Genomic DNA, 13644 nt, shown 5'->3' with positions numbered 1-13644 from the left:
AAGCAGCACATCAGGGAGGGCTCTTGGGGCTGGGGTGAGGCCGGAAGCTCTGGGCTCACGTACAATCAGACGTGTGCGCACCAGGGAGGAATGTTTCCGGTCCCCATAGCCTACCTCTGACTGATCCATCTGGGGGCGGGCTGCACTGGCTGGGTCAGCAATGGAGTTATGTCCTTGCCCGGCACTAGGGGCAGGCCACGCTGCTGGAGGTTCTGCCTTTTGGGTCACGTAAAACCCAAGAGGCCTTGACTTATGAGCATTTATCTTTTTGTAAGAGCAGCTGGGTATTAACTCCGGAGTCCAGGTCTCAGGATTCCCCTCCAATTGGGCACTGTTGCGGCACAGTGCTACTCAGCCACCACGTCCCACCCCAGAGGTCGCTGCATTCCAGCGGCGGGTGGGGACACGATCACCTAAGCATGGGATCTCTTCGGGTGGGCGAAGGGGACTCATGATTTAGGCCACCCTCAGGGCAGCCCTGCCTCCCAGTGTCATTCCCCCAGCTTCTCACCTGTGTAGCCTTTGAGACACTGGCAATGGAACATCTCGGCCTCCCTGACGTGGCAGATGGCGCCGTGGTGGCAGGGATTGGGGTGGCAGGGGTTGTTACCGCACTCGCCCACCGCGCTGCCGTACAGCACGTCGCTGCCCTTCTCCCGCAGGTCGTACAGCTGGTTGTTCACATCCAGAAGGCGGATGCAGCCCCTCAGGCCGGCGGTGGCTGACGTGCGATCTGCCACCCTGAAGGGACGGGAGGGCGGCGCTCAGGAGAGACAGCTGGGCCAGGGCATGAAGGGCCGTGTGCACCTAGTAGCCTGGCTTTGGCTGGGCTCATTTGCAGACTCCAGGCCAGGATCCTCCCCTCCAAGCCCGCTCCCCCCTCTGCCCAGGAGAAGGGACTCCCCCCCGGCCCTCTGAGCTCCGAGAGCCGCCTGCCTCTAACATCGCCCCAGATTTTGCTCCAAAGAGGATTCAGGTGCTGGCCTTAACCCCACCTTTTCCCTCTAAGGATGCACTGCCAGAAGCCATCAGCAGGAAGTGCTAGGACCCCAGGAGCAGCAGTTCTGCAGGGGAAGCTAAGTCCACCCACTACTCACGCAGCCATCTGGTCTTCCGGCACCCCTCCGATGAACAGATCTGTATCAAGGTTCAGCCCGTCGGTACCACTGGGGCTCTCCCCGTTCACATGGGGCTCCCCGTCCACCGACAGCATGCCATTACGGCGATTCCGGTTCACCACCAGCTGGTGCCACTTGCCAGGCTCCACGGGCACCTTGCTGGTGATTATGCCTGTACCAGATCCTGTGTTGAACCTGAAATGGAGGAGGGGGGCAGTGGGCTTGAGGTGGCGTCGTGGCTACTGCTGTGTCTGAACTGCAGGGAAAGTGGTGCTTGGGACAGCTTCTCAGTTAGATGCTGCAACCACATCCCAGCTGCCACTTTCCACCACAGAGGTGGCTGCATTTCAGTGGTGGGTGATGTGATCTTTGTACACACCTGACAGGCTCTGGAATCTAAGGGTAGGCAAATTGGACTCATTACATAGGCCTCCCCTGAGGAACGCCCCTGAATCTGCAGGGCCTCCGGCCACTGTTTCATTTCAAACAGAATTTTCATTTTGGCTTTTGAAACCCCCAACATGTACAGGGTTTGATTTCTGGATTCTCCTTTCTCTCCATCCTTTTCCAGTAGAAAACAGGGATTAGAAAAAGGGGTGGAGCACAATCTCCCAAAATCAACCCCCCAAAAATGTTCAGGTTTTGAAAACCAAATGTTTTCATTGGGTTTTGCTGAAAACCTGGTTGGTTGGTTGGTTTTTTTTGGAGAACTGTTTGTTTCCTTCAAGACCCCTTTTATTTTTTTGGTCCTTCTGATCTTAACAACTGGATCACTAACGCCCAATTCTTCCACCCACCACTCTGGACTCTGGAGCTGGCTGGGTACAAACCCCTGCTCCTGCAGCTGTCCAGTGCTTTGCATCCCATCAGCCCCCAAAGCGGTGTTCCTGTAGGAGGCAAAACCTTGCTGGGCCAGGGTAGAAGCCACCACCTGCCCCAGTGACACCTGGGCACTTTTAAAGAGGAGGCTGTCCAGCTGCAGTCGGATGACCTGGAGAGCTGGGAGCTGGCGAGGCTATGCGGAGAGCTCGGGCTGAGGACAGCCTGGCTGGGAGGCACCCTGGACAGAGGGGCCTGCGTGGTAAAAAGAGACAGACGAATCTGTGCTTTCAATGACTGAGCGACCCATGGAACGTCCCGGGGAGTTGGATCCCTGCTCACGCAGCCAGGCTGCTCCGCTCCCTTCCCCGCTGAGGGGGGAAGGGCCCAGGCGGATGGCTAGGGACACCCACCTGAGCTCCACGAAGCTGCTGACCAGCGCCAGGGAGATGAAGTCCTTGCCCCGGCTCTGCCCGTTGTACAGCAGCAGCCCGCTGAGCTCAGAAGCCCGGAACTCTATGGCGATGCGCACCGTGTGGTAGGCCTTCATCATCTTGAAGGCCAGGTAGGACTTCCCGCCGAAGGCAGGGATGAAGTACCTGATGGCTGTGAGCACAGACGGAGAGAGGACGGGGTGCGGCGGGAGAGAGCAAGAGAGAGAGAGACAACCCTTGACGTGAGTCCGAGAGCACCACCCTCCCTGCACGTCCGGGGAAGGGGTCAGAGAGGGAACGGGCATGCTAGGCCCCACCCCAAGTCATTGTGGGATCAGTCCCCTCCACCATCCTCCTTGGTCATTTACCAGCCTAGTGCTCAACGCCCCCAAGTGATGGGGCTTCCATAGAGCGATGACTCCACAGCCTTGTAAATCTCACTGTTCCATCACCCCCCAGATATTTACCTCATGTTTCCTCTTGTTCGATTTCACCCCTTTGCTCCCAGCTAGACCCATGCGGATGCCCCTCAGTTCTCCTCCTCCTTCCGGGTCGGATACGCCTTTCTCACACACAAACAGGTGCCCCGTCCCCCCGAGCTGTGTGCATCGTTCCTCATAACCCAGCCCCTCTAACCTTTGGATCATTTTTCTCTCTTCTCCCTGAATCCCACACGACAGAGCTATATTTATCACCCCAGTCCTTATTTAGTGCAGCTGAGATTTTCAAAGGGATCTGGACGGCCAATTCCCATTAACATTAACAGGCCTGGATATCCACATGCAACGGCGGCTTTGAAAGCCTCAGCTTTTGACATTCGGGGCAATAATTTCCAGGAATCAACACTTTACAGTCCCATCCTGCACCCCAGCCCGACCCTGATTCGCCATTCTGAGCTGTCAGCGAACGGGAACTGCTTCGGTCGCAGGATGTAGCCAGTTTGGAGTAGGTTGATGAGCGGCACAGAGGGCTGGGGGATAGTTCCTGAACCCCCCCAGGTGCATCCACTGTGATACAAGAGAACACTTTGAGCTGTCACTGTGCTAGACCGCACCCAGCATTCATTGGCCTCTGAGGCTGAGAACAGCATGTTGCACTAGCTGGTATGACCCGCCCAGAGCTCACAATCCTCATGTGGCAGGGCACTAGTGCATCACTGACTAGGGTCAGGAAGAATTTACTGTCGGATGCTTTGCCTCACTAAGGCTGTCATATTTCTGATGGGGTGCCTTACATGGGGAGTGTCACGCCCGTTTTGAACAGAAGCAAGACCTGGGCCTAAAGGGACCACTGGCCTGTTCCAGTGTGGCATTTCTAGCCTCCTCCAGCCTGCAGTGCCGCTGTAGGGGCAGAGGGAGAGAAAAGATGGTTTTGAATTTGGGCCTGATTTGTAAAGACAATGAGCGGCCAATTCACAGAATCGCAGAAGTGTAGGACTGGAAGGGACCTCGAGAGGTCGTCTAGAATCCGGATCACTGTTATTCACTGGGAACCATGGGGCTGTGCCTGCCCCCCGACCCTCCATCTCCAGCTGGAGTCCCAGGGGGAGCTCCTGGGGCGTAGCACCTCACAATCAGGCCCCCTGGCATTCATTCACTGCTCCCCACAGACACACAGGGAGCCACCTACATTTCTCGCAGACCGCTCCCCCTTTCCCTGCCGGGCAGCTGCAAGTAAACTCCTTCCCGTCGTCCTCGCAGGTGCCGCCATGCAGGCAGGGGTGGGAGTCACAGGGTCGGGCCGGCTTCTTGGTGGCGGGGGGCTGGCGCGTGGGCTTCCTCCGGGTGGTGGCCGGCACAGTGGTGGTGGGCCTCCTGGTGATGGCGGGCCCTGCCATCTTGGTGCTGGGCCTCTCCATGGCCTCCGGGGGCAGGACGTGGGCAGCGGTTGGGGCAGTAAACCTCCGGGTGGTGATAGGAGCCATGGTGGTGGCCGTTGTGGTGGTGGTGGTGGTGGTGAAGAGCCTGGGAATCCAGTCTGAAACACAGCAAGGGGGGGATTGGTCCTCAGGAGGAACCTGGCACCCAGCTGGCATCTCCAGGGAAGGTAGGGGGCTGGGAGCCGGATTCCTGGGTTTAATTTCCAGCTTTCAGAGTGAGGAAAGTTTCATCAGAGCGGCAAGGTGCCTAGGAGTCGGGACTCCTGGGTTCTACTCCTACCTCTGGAAGTGCTGTCTAGGGATTAGAGTGTGTGAAGCTCACTCAGGACTCCTGGGTTCTATTCCTAGCTCTGACAATGAACTCAGGCTAGACAATTTGCCTACCCGTGCCTCAGTTTCCCCACCTGTAACATGAGATTAATAGTTTTTCAGGGCTGCTGTGGGGCTGAGCCTTGATCCCGATCCTTCCCACCCCTTTACACGGGTTGGTTCATTCAGGAAGTAGCATCCTCTGCCCTCCATTGGGCCTGGATGAACCAGAACCGTCTACTCCACCGCATTGAAAGGCTGGAGAAAGAGGGTTCAGCCTCCCTACTGCCCCCTCTCTCCCCATGGCTTTCCCCTCCGACTAACAGCCCTTCCTTGGGGATCAGGAGACTTGCTCCATGAGCTGGCAGGTGAGTGACTTTAGCAGCTCTCTAGCCTATCTGGGGTGTTTGCAGAGGGGCTGTCACTGATGTGCGTCAGTGCTAATTACACTAAATATGCTCTCTAATCAAACTGAACTGCCCCTGACATCAATACCGGCTTGTGCTTCGTTATTCTCCGGCGGGTCAATAGGAAATCGATTGTTCAGGCCCATGGGGCTGCCCGGCTGTCTCCCCCGGCCTCGCGGTTACCATAGCGGTGGGGCGTTTGACGATTTTGTGGGCACTCAAGCCCTGTGACCTGAGCCCTTGTGCTGCAGCATCACATGGCATCCGACCTCATGGGGGTGCAGGGGGCAAGACGATTGCTGGGGGTTGCAGGGGGTGGTGTGGGAGAGCAGATTACAGTGTGGGGGTTTCTGTTCCGTACACAGGCCGTAGGAGAAGAAATGGAGACAAGGGCCAGACCCCCAGCTGGTATAAATCAACACTCAAGGGAGCTGCCCAGATTCACGTCGGCCAAGGATCTGACCTGACAGTGAACTGGGGTCCGGATGTGATTTTTTGGGCTAAGGGAGCCCAGCGGTTCCCAAGGAGCCAAGCTGCACAAAATGCAGCCCCCAGCGTGTCCCGGAGACCAGCACCACCCTGGCAAAACCGAGCGTTCCGGTCTCTGCGGACGAAACGTCCTCCGGAGGACAAGGTGCATTGGATGGGCTCCAGCCAAAGAGGAAAAGGACCAGCCGAGGACAGAAGCAAGGAGGACAAGAGAGAGCAAGTGACACAGGCAGACCGAAGGCGCAAAGCGCTCACCAAAGTCCATGAATTTGATGTGTTCCTGCTGAGGCTTCTTCACGAGGATGGGCCTCCTCTTGGAGGCCTTGATCTGCTTCAGCAGGGCCCTCTGCACATCAGCTGCTGTGTAGGAGGTGGCTGCTCACACCCAGGAGGAAGAAGGGAAAGGCACAGAGTGAGGACAGGGTAGCTGTCGCCGGCCTTCCCTTTCATGCCATCCCCTTGAAGCATCTGATGCTTTTCATTCCCTTCCCTTCCCCGCCGCAGCCCCACAGCCCTCCCCCGGCGCGCCTGCTGCATTTGCTGAACAAAAGACCAGGCGTTCGGTGTTTTTAACGAGGCCCTTTCCTGCCTAGCTCGTGCGATTTCCTTGGGTTTGTGGCCGCTCCAGCCCTCCCCGCCCCAGGCTCTCTCGCCCCACCCCCTCCAGGCAGATAGCACCGCACCGCCAGGGAGTATCGGCAGAGATCCGAGAGGGTGGCTCTCACCTGGGTCAAAGTGGGACTCCACAATGACACGGACCGTGCTGCTCTGGCCCAGGTCTCGCACCCGGATGCTCTTGAAATCCTTCTTCACATCGGAGTTCCGGAAAAGCTCGTCCAGCTGGTTGGCCAAGGGGGAGAAACGTAAAGCAAGGGAGTCGGACTGGGGCATGGACTTAGGGTGCCCGCGCCTCCTTTCAGCCTCAGGAGCCTGGCCTACCCAAGCCCAGCAGTCCCTGTTCCCACCTCCCCACCTACTGGGTTCCATATCTGAGCCTCTGCTTACTATGAATAGGAGCAGCAGGATTATACTAGCGTGCTGGCCCTAACTGAGATCGGGGGGCCCCTCCTTGTGCCAGGCTCTGCGCAGACGCTCCCGCCCCCCACAAATGAACTCGCACCCCCTCCTCCATTGTGCCAGGTGCTGCACAGACTCCTGATCAAGATCAGCCCCTTCCACCCCCTCCTGCCCCACATTATGCCAGACACCAAGCAGAGCCCCCCGACTGAGATCAGGCCACCAACATTGTGCTGGGCAATGTGCAGACCCCTGACCAAGATTGGGACCCCATTTTGCTAGGCATTGAGCAGACTTGACTGACTGAGATCAGGCCCCTGTTGTGCTGGGTGTGACACAGACCCCTGTCCGAGATCCCCCCGACACCTCCCCTCCCATGCCGGGCACTGTGCAGACATTTGGGGAGAGAGAGAGTCCCACCCTGACGAGCTCACCATGGACGGCAAACAGAAGACAGACAAGGGTGGGGAACAGGGAATATCTGTATGCCCACTTCACAGGTGGGGAACGGAGACAGGAAAGCCAGATTTACTAAGGTATTTAGGCGCCGAAAGACGCAGATTGGCACCTACCAGCATTTTTAAAAGCACCTAAGCCAGTTCGGTGCTCAACTCCCACACCCCACTGAACCCCTAGCTACATCTTTAGGCACCTAAATACCTCTGAAAGTCTGTCCTTGAGAGTTGGAGCATCTCGCACAGGGTCACCCGGGGAGTTTGTGGCAGCACTGGGAATAGCTCCAAGTCCCAGCTCAATGCCTTAACACAGGCTTCCATCTGTCCCTCACCCCGGCTGGGTCCAAGCCCCGCACTCTTTCACTTCAGCCAGAGGGCAAGGACACAAGTGTGTCCTAAAGGAAAGGGTGTCCATGGGGTTCTCTACGCTAGGGAATTTCCTCTTCTCCCCGCCCCCCACCCCAGATAGGTCCTAATATCTCCATGTGTTAAAGGGGCATACCAATAGCCACGCAAACACGCCAGTTGCTAAGGGAATGAAGGATGACTGATACACAGGACCGGGTTTTAGTCTTGGCTCAGCCACAAACATACTATGCGACAAATGACACCTACCCATTCTGTGCCTCGGTTTCCCCATCTGTAAAATGGGGGTGATGAAATCTACCCCCTGAGAGGTGGCGAGGATTAAGGTATTTTGAGATCCTCGGATGGAAGCCTCTATCGCAATGCAAAATACTGTTACATGTAGCTGCATGAACCCATATGCCAAGTGCATGTCTACTTATGTAATTGTACCAAGCACTTGCCAAATTCCTAAGTACCACCCGGAACAGCGTCTGAATGCTAACTACGTTGGTTCCATTCATATGGATGCTGTGCATTTGCTGTGCCACACAGCAGTCTGCGACACGATACTGCTCCTCTGTCTCACCCGCTGCCTAGCACATCTATGGGGCCAAGCGCTCGCCTGAGAGCTGGCAAAGGCAGAGGGAGCGGTGCGCTTGCAGCGTTTGACCTTTACAAGTCTCGAAAAAGCAGGGAACTGGATTTACAAGCGCGACTTCCCGAGATGTCTGGGAGAGTCTGGTGGAGCTAAGCATGGAGCAGAGACACAGGGCTGGGACAGCCGCTTTTCTAGGGCGTCTTTCATTAACACACATACCCTTATAGCAACTGAGAGGCCCAAAGCAACACCCCTTAGCCAAGCGGCCTCACGCTTCCGATCCATGGAAGCTCTTGAGCTTGGGGGTTTTCAAAGTTTGCTTCCAACGTTGGGGTTTAAGCCTCTCTCTAATTATAACAACACAGAGCAAACTTTATCCGAGGATCTCAAAGAACTTGACATAGGCGGCAAGGTCTTATTGTTCCCATTTTATAGATAGTAACACTGAAGCACAGAGGAGTGTGTGTATAGGGGAGTGTGTCTTACCCAAGGGCACATGGGGCTCCACTGGCACAGCCAGGAATATTAGCCAGGTCTCAGACCAGTTCTCCCATCCACCAGAAAGCTCTCCCCCACTATATTAACGCTAGGAAAGTACATCCCAGTGAATGCGCTCTGGACACATTCCAGTGCCAGGTCTCCCCATTAGCCGCTTTGCCTCACGTGGAGGGAGTGGGCAGAGAAGGGTTGCCATTGGAACACTGTCATTGCCACAGTCAGGTACCTTGTAGACACACGGCAATGCTGAAGGGGTGCGTCGGACACATATTCACTCAGCGTGTGTGAGATCCCCGGGCCCACTCAAGGCCAGTCCATAGAGACAGATGAGCCCCGTTGCTTGCAGCAGTTAAGAGAGATTCTCTGTTAGCTCCCGTGTCAGAGGCGTGTGTTCTTGGAGCCAAAAGTCACGAGTTCTATTCCCCACGTGCTGCGCAGGGCTGTTACATTTACCCTCGTAGAGCAGCTTAATGAAGGATACCTAACCATCACACTCTGAGCCAAGGAGGATAGTTCCTCCCTTTCGCCAAATGCAGGGCCAATGCTCCCAGGGCAACCAACTCACCGCGCTCTCGATGCTCCTGGCCGTTTCCCCAAAGAGCTCTGATTTGGGGTCAGCCATCTCAGGCGTGTAGAACAGCTCCTGGCCCTCCACCTCCTCCAAGATGAGGACTCCCTGGAAGACTTTGGTGGCTATGGGAAGGTGGGGCAATCAAAAAGAAACAAGACAGACTTGTTTAGCTGGCTAGCTGGAAGGGGGTTGGCAGCAAACAGCTGAGCGGAGCGTTCAGTCCCTGGCGGGGGTGGATGGTAGTGTGTGGGTAGTGCCAGGGCTTGGGTTAGTTTTGATGGCTATGGAGGATTAGTATCTGAGGTTGCTGGAGCAGGTGGGTCAGATGGCAAAAACCAGGCTAGAGATGGCAGCTTTTACCATACGGTTTCCTCTGAACTCTGGCCCGGATAGCAGCCCCCCTGGACCGGCTGGGTAACAAGAGAAAGACGTTAGCCAGAGCAGGACACAATCAATAAGGCAGGATCAGATATGTGCATGCAACACAAAGAGGCAGCTGAGGGAGTCCATAGGTAACCAGGTCCCCTGGCAAGGAGAATTCCCTGGCTGGGGGAGGGAACCGGGGAGCCTGTTTGTAGGTTCTGGGGATCTGTAGTCTGACGCTTCCTGCAGGGTTCCCACCAAGCCACCCAGAAATCAGAGGAAGGGGACGGAAACAGCAAGGAGCCCTGCAAAGGGGGACCCCCCCGCCCCCAGAGAGCCCCATGGGGGTGCACAGGGAGCTGCAGGAAGCAACCCTCCTGGCACTGGCATTAGTACATGGAGGGATTGCACCCCCTTATGGGGGTGGGGGTACTGTACGCAAAGAGAAGGGGGCATCCCACTGGAAACCCCACCGCAGGAAGTGTCGGGGGGGGGGGCACACCAAGCAGAACCTTGGGAGAAACCCACCTGGAACGTGCCTGGGGCGGGGAACTGGTTTGCTAGGCTCGGGAGCAGGACGACAAGGGCCCGTATCAGGAGCATGTGCTTGGGGCTCCGGAGATGCGCAAACCGCACTGAGTGCCCCAGTTCTCATGCCTTCCGGACACAGGACGAGTTCAGAAGGAAACTCTCAGAGTCTCTCACTCAGCGAGACAGGAGCCGCACAGACTGGTGACAGCGGCGCCTGCTGCCGGGGGGCAGAACACGAAGGAAAGAGAAGCTCCCAGGAGTCTTGGCCGTAACCCCACACGGCCATGGTAGAGACACTGAGCCACCGGCTGCTCGCCGGAAACCAGAAGGTCATTAGCCAGAGATGAAATGGAAACCCAGGCAGTGCCCCTTCTCTCCTCGCTACCACCAGGACCAGCCCTAATCACCCCATCACGCCTCAAAACCTGGGCAAAGACACGGGCCAGGGAGGTCACTAGACCAGGCTATTTCACGTACGATAGTCCCAGGCCATGTGGGCCTACGTAGATCAAAACGAGCACCTACAACTCCAGCCAACAGGCTGCCAGTGAAGATCTGGGAGCCAGACCCCCTGCCAAACAAGCGGGCAGCAGCTCCCCGCACCAGCCGTCGCTCCGTGTAGCGGGACTGTGCTCTAGTCTAGAGGGGACAGTAGCTTTCAATCCCTTACCACCAAGGTGGAGCTCAAGAGATTTTCTGTCGCCCACCCCCCGACTCGTGGGGCAGACACTCACCCGGGCAGTTGCTTCCTTCTGCATCAACAGCTGCCGTCTTGCCATCCGAGCAGCATCCCAGAGGGGAGTTATAACACGTTGCTCTTTCAATGGCGGGGGTGGATGTCACTTGGCTCTCCTCTGGCTCCTCTTCCCCTGCATGGCATTAGGGGCCACATGGGCATGTTACAGCCCTGGCGAGAGGCAGGACCCCCTCCAACCCCGTCACGAGGTGGGACGCTCCTCCAGCCCTGGCACAGCCCCGGCAAGAGGCGGGACCCCCCCTCACCCTCAGTTCCTGTCACAGCCCCGGCAAGAGGCCCCATCAGACCCAGTCAGCAGTCGCTGCGCTCAGCCTGGTAGCCTGTGGGAGATGGACGGGCAGGTGACCCTCCAGGTGTTAGCAGATAGCCCTCCTCACTACTAAAGCCCCCTTGGTGTGCTGAGAAGCCCCGGGCTGAACGGGCCACGGAGACTGGACGAACATCTCCCACCACAAGGCGGCCCCTGCTGCAGGTGAGCAAGGAGGCAGGTTGTCGGTGCGGCACTGGGGACCAGAGGCTTCCTACTTGTGCTGAAGGAGACCCTCCCTCCCCTACCCCAAGGCCACTTAGGTAACATCTTTCGCCAGCACCCACCTCCTGTCTCACCCTGGCTTCGCAGCTCCCAGGCAGATGTTGCGACCAGCCTTTAAGGAGGTCTGGGCTGGGAGCTGCGTGGTGATGCTATCACCGCGCCCTGGCACTGTGATCGTTTGGGCAGCGCCAGCTCCACGCAGGGCCCGCCAGCCAGAACAGCTGCTAAGGAGGAAGCAGAAGTGGCGGGAGCAGGGGCTCGGAGACCACACGACGGCAACACGATTGAACCGGAGCAGAGGGCACTTACCGGCAGAGCCAGCCCCGCTGGCTTCCTGGTCCCCACTGATGCCCAGTTCTGGGTCACCGCTGCCTTCTGCGCTGCCAGACTCTGAGTACGCGGGTTGGGGGGTGGCCAGGACCACAGGAGCGGTGGAGAGGGGGCGGATGGTGGTCCTGTGGATCCCCTGGGTAGTCCAGGTGGTGGTAGCTGGCCGGGCAGTGGTCAACCGTACCGTGGCAGGCTGGCTTCTAGGAATGGGCCTGGCTTCAAACAGCAGGGAACTCGTGGCTGTCTCCGTGGGGTCAGGGGCCCGGGTGGTAAGCCTTAGAGGTGGGGGGTGGAGGAGCTTGTCCAGGGGCAGCGTGGGCAATGGCTTGGGCTGCACGGTGTGACTCACGTGGGTGATGGATTCTGAAGGAGCAGCAAGAGGAGGCGGTTAGAGGGACGGAGTGGACAGGAGCCATGGATCCCATCCTCTGGGAGGCAGGGCTGGGTCTATGGGGAGGGACAGAGGGAGGCAGTCAGAGATCGTGCCCAGCGGCATAATAAAATCACAGAAACGTAGGACTGGAAGGGACCTCAACAGGTCATTTAGTCCAGTCCCTGCACTGAGGCAGGACTAAGTATTACCTAGCCCATCCCTGACTGCTGTTTGTCTAACCTGCTCTTACAAACCTCCCATGATGGAGATTCCACAACCTCTCTGGGCAATTTGTTCCAGCGCTTAACTACCCTGACAGTTGGGAAGTCTTCCTAATGTCTAACCTAAATCTCCCTTGCTGCAATTTAAGACCACTGCTTCTTGTCCTGTTCTCAGTGGATAAGGAGAACAATTTATCGCCCTCCTCTTTGTAACAACCTTTTACGTACTTGAAGACTATCATCAGGTCCCCGCTCAGTCTTCTCTTCTCTAGACTAAACAATCCCAGATTTTCAATCTTTCCTCATAGGTCATGTTTTCTAGACCTTTAATCACCTTTCTTGCTCTCCTCTGGACTTTCTCTAATTTGTCCACATCTTCCCCGAAGCCTGGTGCCCAGAACTGGACACAATACTCCAGTTGAGGCCTTATCAGTGCTGAGTAGAGTGGAAAAATTACTTCTCATGTCTTGCTTACAATTCTCTTGCTAATACATCCCAGAATGATGTTTGCTTTTTTTTTTTTTTTTTTGCAACTGCATCACATTGACTCATATTTAGTTGGTGAACTGCTATAAGCCCCAGATCCTTTTCCGCGGTACTCCTCCCCAAGCAGGCATTCCCCAGTTTGTATTTGTAGAATTGACTATTCCTTCCAAAGTGTAATACGTTGCATTTGTCCTTATTGAATTTCATCCTATTTACTTCAGACCATTTCTCCAGTTTGTCAAGATCATTTTGAATTCTAATCCTGTCCTCCAAAGCACTTGCAACCCCTCCCAACTTGGTATCGTTGGCAAGCTTTATAAGTGTACTCTCTATACCATTACCCAAATCATTTATGAAGATATTGAATAGAACTGGACCCATGACAAATCCCTACGGGGCACCACTCAATATGCCCTTCCAGCTTGACTGTGAACCATTGATAACTACTCTCTGAGTACGCTTTTCCTACTAGTTGTGCATCCACCTTATAGTAGGTTTGTCTAGGCTATATTTCCCTAGTTTGCTTATGAGAAGGCCATGTGAGGCAGTATCAAAAGCCTTACTAATGTATCACAACTACCACTTCCCCCTTACCCACAAGGCTTGTTATCTTGTCAAAGAAGGATACTAGGCTGTTTTTACATGATTTGTTCTTGGCAAATTCATGCTGAACGGTACTTATCACCTTATTATTGTCTAGGTGCTTAGTCATGCCGAGAGGAGTGGGCTAAGCACTGCCCATATGTGCCTGTCGGGAGTGGTAGATAGGGGAGAGACTCACCATGGCACTGCCCAACATGCTTCACCTTGATGACCTGCCCCTGCCGGCATGCAATGGTCTTCAGCTGGCACTGGTCACCATAGGTCACACCGTCAGAGCCACAGACCTGGGAAGGGCAAGGGAGAGTGGGGGCAGCTGGAGAGATTGGAGAGGCAGCTGGAGAGATTGCCAGCTCCTCTCATCATCCCCTCCGTAAAGCAGAGCCCACCTGAGACATGGGTTTCTCCTCCCCCCACCACCCATGACGCAGGCCCCCCCCGTGCAAAATAAACCTCCCTCTTTAAATGGTCAGTGAAGGGTTAAAGGCCAGGGAGACTCCTGTTTGTGT

General features: G+C 56.1%; 1 protein-coding gene across 9 annotated transcripts in view; it reads right to left on the bottom strand.

Annotated features, from left to right (window-relative positions):
• AGRN (agrin) overlaps positions 1 to 13644 on the bottom strand; it is a 223274-nt gene that overhangs the window by 23687 nt on the left and 185943 nt on the right. For all 9 annotated transcript variants that reach the window (XM_048824778.2, XM_048824781.2, XM_048824782.2 and 6 more), the window contains 10 exons: positions 13317 to 13422; positions 11435 to 11818; positions 10571 to 10705; positions 8937 to 9064; positions 6181 to 6295; positions 5711 to 5830; positions 4001 to 4348; positions 2351 to 2543; positions 1098 to 1313; positions 512 to 741 (listed from right to left, as the gene is read on the bottom strand). In XM_048824778.2, the coding sequence (XP_048680735.1) occupies positions 512 to 741; positions 1098 to 1313; positions 2351 to 2543; positions 4001 to 4348; positions 5711 to 5830; positions 6181 to 6295; positions 8937 to 9064; positions 10571 to 10705; positions 11435 to 11818; positions 13317 to 13422 (1975 nt within the window). The remainder of the gene's footprint in view (positions 1 to 511; positions 742 to 1097; positions 1314 to 2350; positions 2544 to 4000; positions 4349 to 5710; positions 5831 to 6180; positions 6296 to 8936; positions 9065 to 10570; positions 10706 to 11434; positions 11819 to 13316; positions 13423 to 13644) is intronic.

This window comes from Caretta caretta, chromosome 18 (genome assembly GCF_965140235.1).
Source record: "Caretta caretta isolate rCarCar2 chromosome 18, rCarCar1.hap1, whole genome shotgun sequence".
NCBI lineage: Eukaryota > Metazoa > Chordata > Testudines > Cheloniidae > Caretta > Caretta caretta.
This window is presented reverse-complemented; position numbering and strand designations above follow the sequence as displayed.